The sequence below is a fragment of the Diaphorina citri genome, unplaced genomic scaffold (assembly GCF_000475195.1).
Source record: "Diaphorina citri unplaced genomic scaffold, Diaci psyllid genome assembly version 1.1 scaffold437, whole genome shotgun sequence".
Taxonomy (NCBI): Eukaryota; Metazoa; Arthropoda; class Insecta; order Hemiptera; family Psyllidae; genus Diaphorina; species Diaphorina citri.
Genome location: NW_007377872.1, coordinates 196,322 through 202,704, shown reverse-complemented (window position 1 = coordinate 202,704; position 6,383 = coordinate 196,322). Strand labels below are relative to the sequence as shown.

Below are 6,383 nucleotides of genomic sequence, written 5' to 3'. Positions count from 1 at the left end.
ACTTTGAAGTAGCGCGGAAATTATTTTATTCAAGAGGTAAGGATGTCAGTCGATCATTCATTACCAAGTATCGAAACTGTTAAGGTTTGTCCACACATAGTCGTCCGGCCATCGATCGATGTCGACTGACAAGACCACACTGCCTCGACAACATAGATTTTCCTCGTCGATCGACACGATGTAATATAGGATTTTGTCGAGGGGGGCGGACGAAAAGGAAAAAAATTACGTTCGAGGGGGTCGAGCCCCTAAATACGGCTCTGCTGGGCGGGAATCGAACCCACGACCTTCATAAATAAAGACCTATCCTAAAGAAGTAATGAGTTATTTGTTTGTTGCAGGACCTCATGTGTTCAAGAAAAGCTCATCTGGCTGGTACTACGTTAGAATAGTATCCGCGTCTATCCAACTTATCAAAAGGGGTTATAATCTTCTCCTTCCTCGCCTTTTCCTGTGTTCGGACGGGGTCGGCGTTTTTCGTCAGCCTCTCAATCAGCTGATTGCTTTTGGGCACACTAGGGCTCATTTCATCTCTTGTACAACTAGGGCTTATTTCGTTTCTTGTACAACTAGGGCTCATTTCGTCTCTTGTACAACTAGGGCTCATTTCATCTCTTGTACAACTAGGGCTCATTTCGTTTCTTGTACAACTAGGGCTCATTTCATCTCTTGTACAACTAGGGCTCATTTCGTTTCTTGTACAACTAGGGCTCATTTCGTCTCTTGTACGACTAGGGCTCATTTCATCTCTTGTACAACTAGGGCTCATTTCGTTTCTTGTACAACTAGGGCTCATTTCATCTCTTGTACAACTAGGGGAAAATGAGCCCTAGTTCTACAAGAGATGAAATGAGCCCTAATTGTACAAGAGACGAAATGAGCCCTAGTTGTACAAGAGACGAAATGAGCCCTAGTTGTACAAGAGATGAAATGAGCCCTAGGAGCCCTAGTTGTCCAAGAGACGAAATGAGCCTTAGTTGTACAAGAGACGAAATGAGCCCTAGTTGTACAAGAGACGAAATGAGCCCTAGTTGTACAAGAAACGAAATGAGCCCTAGTTGTTAGTAATATTTTAATTTTATCAGATATGCTGGTTGGGGTGCATCCAGTTTGAGGATAGTGTTTGCAAGCTGTTCCTTATAGGTAGGTAGTATTTAGTATCCTGAAACAAAACAAAATGAGGAAAGTAGGTATTGTGTAACAAATGGGTCATTTGTGGAAGCTCCTTTTTGTTGCAATTTTTTATTGTCATGGTTTTTGAACTAGTTAAAAAAAAAAAAAATCTCATCCAGCTCTTTCTAATGATATAAAATACTTGAAGAAGTACACTAGACTTTGGACTTGGTGCACTCTCTGGACTTTACAAACAACTCAATCATTCAGAAGCCACTAAAAACTACAATGATAAAGAAAGCTCCTTTTTGTGTTTAACCTAACCCCATAATAACAATGGTTACTGCTCAAATTGTGATAGCTCCTTTTTACGTTTAACCTAACCCTATAATAACACTGGCCACTGCTTATTTGTGACAGCTCCTTTTTGTAGCAATTTCCCATTGGCATGACTTCTGAACAAGTACCCACTCTGCTTCTTACCATTCAGATGGCAGGTTCAAGTAAGGTATGAAGTAAGATCTGATTCCATTTCAATTTTCTGAATAATTGTGTGGTCGAACAGATAATATGTACATCCAATGAAGAGAAAGAACACGTAGAATATAAAAACTGGGCTCAAATCCCTTACATTGGCCAAAAATAAGCTTTAATAAGTTGACGAAAAAAATCTAATGGGGAAAACACACATAAACTTTACCATTTGGTCCATTTCCATTTGCCAAAAAATGAAAAAAAACGAGCAAGCGCCATATTGTGACGAAAACACGCGCGAAGCTATCGTGTGACGTCATTATTACGCGTTGCTTACGAGTGAACATCACACGACTTTCTGTAAACCCATTTTCCCTATCACGCGATGCACGATGTAATATAGGATTTTGTCGAGGGGGGCGGACGAAAAGGAAAAAAATTACGTTCGAGGGGGTCGAGCCCCTAAATACGGCTCTGCTGGGCGGGAATCGAACCCACGACCTTCATAAATAAAGACCTATCCTAAAGAAGTAATGAGTTATTTGTTTGTTGCAGGACCTCATGTGTTCAAGAAAAGCTCATCTGGCTGGTACTACGTTAGAATAGTATCCGCGTCTAAATGTCCACAAAAAAAGGCCTTAAGCCTAATAGAGGCCTATGTTCAGCCTTCGAAGTTCGTATATTATGACTTTAGACACATCCAGAGGAAAGATGAATATTCCTTTTTTCTCGATGACTTCGAAGTAGCGCGGAAATTATTTTATTCAAGAGGTAAGGATGTCAGTCAGTCATTCATTACCAAGTATCGAAACTGTTAAGGTGTGTCCACACATAGTCGTCCGGCCATCGATCGATGTCGACTGACAAGACCACACTGCCTCGACAACATAGATTTTCCTCGTCGATCGACGGAGTTTCGTCTTGTCAGAAACCGGGCCTTGTCAGAAATTTACTAGATTAGCTGGTCATTCCGTGAACAAATGGATAAAGTCCGTCTGCGCCTGTCTTGTAAGCGTTTTATCGCGGGTTAGATTTCCGCCCAGACAGACGGATTTTCATTTTGAAAGGTTTTGATAGAGGGAATTGTAACCGCTAGGGGCTTATCGTCCCGAAATCGAAGAGAAAAGGAAGACAGGATAGGAGAAAGCCAATCATTCCGAGAACGCACATTATCCGTTCAGGATAAAATCCACCCCGGGCGGGAATCTAACCCGCGGTCTAGCGCTTCCAAGGCAGACGCGAAAGGTTTGATAGAGGGAACTGTAACCGCTAGGGGCTTATCGTCCCGAAATCGAAGAAAAAAGGAAGACAGGATAGGAGAAAGCCAATCATTCCGAGAACGCACATTATCCGTTCAGGATAAAATCCACCCCGGGAGGAATCTAACCCGCGGTCTAGCGCTTCCACGGCAGACGAGCCACCAAGATTAGATTTATTATAAAGTTATGAAATAGGTAACTACAAAACTTATTACCTTTATATGATTCAATGGATACACGTTCCACAATGGATACACAATAATAGATTTATTATTATTATTTTTTTTTTTTCATTATTAGATGTTATTGTAAATATTGTGTCCTCTTTTGTCTGGCTGGGGGACTTCAAAAGGCAGACGCGCCACAAAGATTAGATTTATTATTTTTTCATTATTAGATGTTATTGTGTCCCCTTTTGTCTGGCTGGGGGACTTCAAACAGGGAGGATATCAGCCTGAAATGTCCCTTGCTAAAGAAACAGCAAAGGTTGAGTGCGAAGGGCATCCTCTCGTAAAATTTTTGTAGCCCAAGACCAAGTGTCAGCCCAAAAGCAATCAGCTGATTGAGAGGCTGACGAAAAACGCCGACCCCGTCCGAACACAGGAAAAGGCGAGGAAGGAGAAGATTATATCCCCTTTAGATAAGTTTCGATATTTTCTTTCAGGTCAAATCAAAACAGAATGTCATCACACTCTGCTGTTTTTGGTAACCTCAACAACGCCTCCGTTCGTGACATCTGGCAGTAATCTCAAGATTATTAGATCTGTCATCGCCCACAGATACAATCCAGATAGTAACACCCTGGACTTGTCAAGATTTCATGATGACCCTGAATTATTGCGAGCTGATTGCCTAGTCCCCCTGGACCGACCTATTGTGTTCAGACATGTAAGTGCAGTAGAACCTCGATTATTTCCATTAGATCTGTCATCTCCCACAGATACAATCCAGATAGTAATACCCTGGACTTGTCAAGATTTCATGATGATCCTGAATTATTGCGAGCTGATTGCCTAGTCCCCCTGGACCGACCTATTGTGTTCAGACATGTAAGTGCAGTAGAACCTCAATTATTTCAACCCCCAAAAGCGGCATTATTTTCTAGCTTTCAAAGGATTCGATAGGGTATTTATTCCTTATATATTTTGTTCTTTTGTACCTAAATTTTGCCCTTTTTCCATTGTTTTATACGGAACTTTGATTATTTCAACTACCCTCGGTCCCAATTAGTTGAAGTAACCGAGGTTCTATTGTACCATCACATGTAAGTGGTATTTTGCTCGGTACTCAAAATATACCAAGGCCTACTAAGGCGACGCGCGTCCACAACAGCAACCATTGACCCCAACCCAAACCCTGGATTATTGATCATCGCACCAGTGTGTCCACAATGGAGCCTGGAACTTCCTCCTTGTGTGGCTATTAAAAATTTCGAGGTCAAGTTGTGAAAAGGATCTGCTTTACCACAAAGGAATGGGTAAAAGGCAGAGCAGACTAAGTCCAAAAATTGACTTTCTGAGTTATCTATATCGTTGGAAAGAGCGCAAAAAGATCTACTTTTTATATTGGTTGCAAACTTCACTTTGGTGTTGTATTGAAATGAGAGCAAAAACAAAATGGCTATTTCCATTTAAACTTTGACCCCATTTATCTCAAAACACTTTTTTTGGACTTAGTCCACTCTGCCTCTTCGCCATTCATTAATAATATTCATGATTTGATTCTGATTTGTTCCTTTTCGTTTTCAGATCTGCGGCATCATTTCCTCCACCCTACCTGACCTAAAAGCTATCAACTTGAACGGGAACAAAATTTTCAACCGAGACTGTTTGACAATGGTAGCAAAAGCGGCTCCTCGATTGATCAGCGTCCATTTGAAAAACAATAACTTGAAAGACATACAAACCTTGTCGGGGCTGAGCGCATTAGATCTCCAGGAGTTATACTTGGCTGACAATCCTTTTAGTGAGGAACCCAGTGAAGCCCTTAGTGTTGCAGATGAACTTATGACACTATTCCCAAATTTGAGAAAGCTGGATGAAGTTATTCTCGAATCCAACAATCCAAAACCAGTGTGTACACTACCGTCGCCGGAGCCAATTTTCCTTTCTTGCAATTATGCCAAATTGTTTACCAGGGTATTTGTTGAAAAATACTTCGAGGTGTTCGATACGATATGCCGGCAGGAGTTGGCATTGTTTTACCATGAAGATGTGCAGTTCTCTCTAGTCGCTATTGATGGTAAGTTACATTCAGAGCTCCCTTGTGGGATTTTTCTGTGTAATCAAAATTTTGAGAAATATGTCTTTATAAAGCTCTCCTGAAGGGGTTTCATCCTCTAAATTTGTAAATTAATCTCTAAAAAGAATAATACAGACAAGAGTATTTTTTCGAACTCTTAGTTCTGTTTCAAATATAGGAGTAGCCTAAAGGTGTGTCCACACATGGTCAACGGCCGTCGATTCACGGTTAGTCGACTACATTTGGACGCACCTTGAGGTTAGGAAATTTTAACACAGGATACCTAATCAAACTTTTCCCTCTTGGTCTTACAGGCAAAGGTAAAAATGCGGGTATATCATGTCTCATCAAATCTAGTCGGAATCTCAAACGTGTGTCAGATCCTAACAAACAAGACTCTCTTCTTCACAAGGGCAAACACAACGTAATGGAGTTCCTAAACCAATTCCCTTACACTAAGCACGACCGGAGTAGTTTTACATGTGATTGTCCTGTTATGACATCCAGCTTGATTCACCTCACAGTATCCGGACTTTATGAACAACTCAGCCCTGCCGGCAGTAATAGAACCGGACTTTACAAACAACTCAGCCCTTGGAGTAGTCAGAGAATCTTCATCGCCTTCAACAGGGCGTTTGTGTTCATACCAGACACCAGCAGAAAGTTTGCCATCAGCAATGATCAACTATTTGTCACCGGTGCTACTCAGGAACAGTATATTCGTGCTTTCTCCAGTCTGAACGGTTTTTAACTAAATATTATTTATTAGAGTGTGCCAACACATAAACTATTTAATTTCACTTTCTTCAACAAAACCTGCCTTAAAACTCCTATCACTTTTTCGTTTCTTTGGGCAGCTTTTAACAGTTTTAACTTTTTGCCTTTTTGCTTTTGGCAGTTTCGGTTTGGGCTTTGGGCGTTCTGGCAAATCTAGATTTTGAATTTTGGCGGGCTTGTGAAGCCGGCTATTTCTTCCAGCAACTTTTTCTATGGGGTCCGTTGTTCTGTTTAGAGAAAAATACTTTTTATAAAATTTTAAGGATAAAAGAATAATAATAATTTATAATTATGTAGATTGTAGAACCTTTCAGGCTAGTTAACAGATTTTTTAAAAAATGAACTTCAAAAAATTAGCCATAGCTACTTTAAATAATATTTCTTTTTAAAATCTTTTGTGAAGTAGACTCCATTTTTACTTTCCATTACCCTACGGGGGGGAAATTCAGCATCGTACGAACAGGGCTTTGAGCCACAGAGAAAGAACTCTGGTTTACGGCTTGGTGTTAAATAAAATGC

The 6,383-nt window shown here is 40.6% G+C and overlaps 1 protein-coding gene and 1 long non-coding RNA gene across 2 annotated transcripts; one reads left to right on the top strand and one right to left on the bottom strand.

The window, feature by feature from the left end:
- Positions 1–1,061: 1,061 nt before the first annotated feature.
- Positions 1,062–1,832, bottom strand: LOC108252355. The gene is made up of 2 exons (XR_001809500.2): positions 1,597–1,832; positions 1,062–1,162 (listed from the first exon to the last, which is right to left on the bottom strand). It is a non-coding gene; the product is annotated as an uncharacterized LOC108252355 (long non-coding RNA).
- A 310-nt stretch (positions 1,833–2,142) lies between these two features.
- Positions 2,143–5,830, top strand: LOC103508826 (nuclear RNA export factor 1; the record flags this gene model as incomplete). The annotated part of the gene is given in 4 exon segments (XM_008473404.1): positions 2,143–2,358; positions 3,511–3,734; positions 4,595–5,087; positions 5,402–5,830. Coding segments are annotated over 4 exon segments (1,362 nt in total), but the record flags the coding sequence as incomplete, so codon positions are not given.
- Between the last annotated feature and the right edge of the window lie 553 nt (positions 5,831–6,383).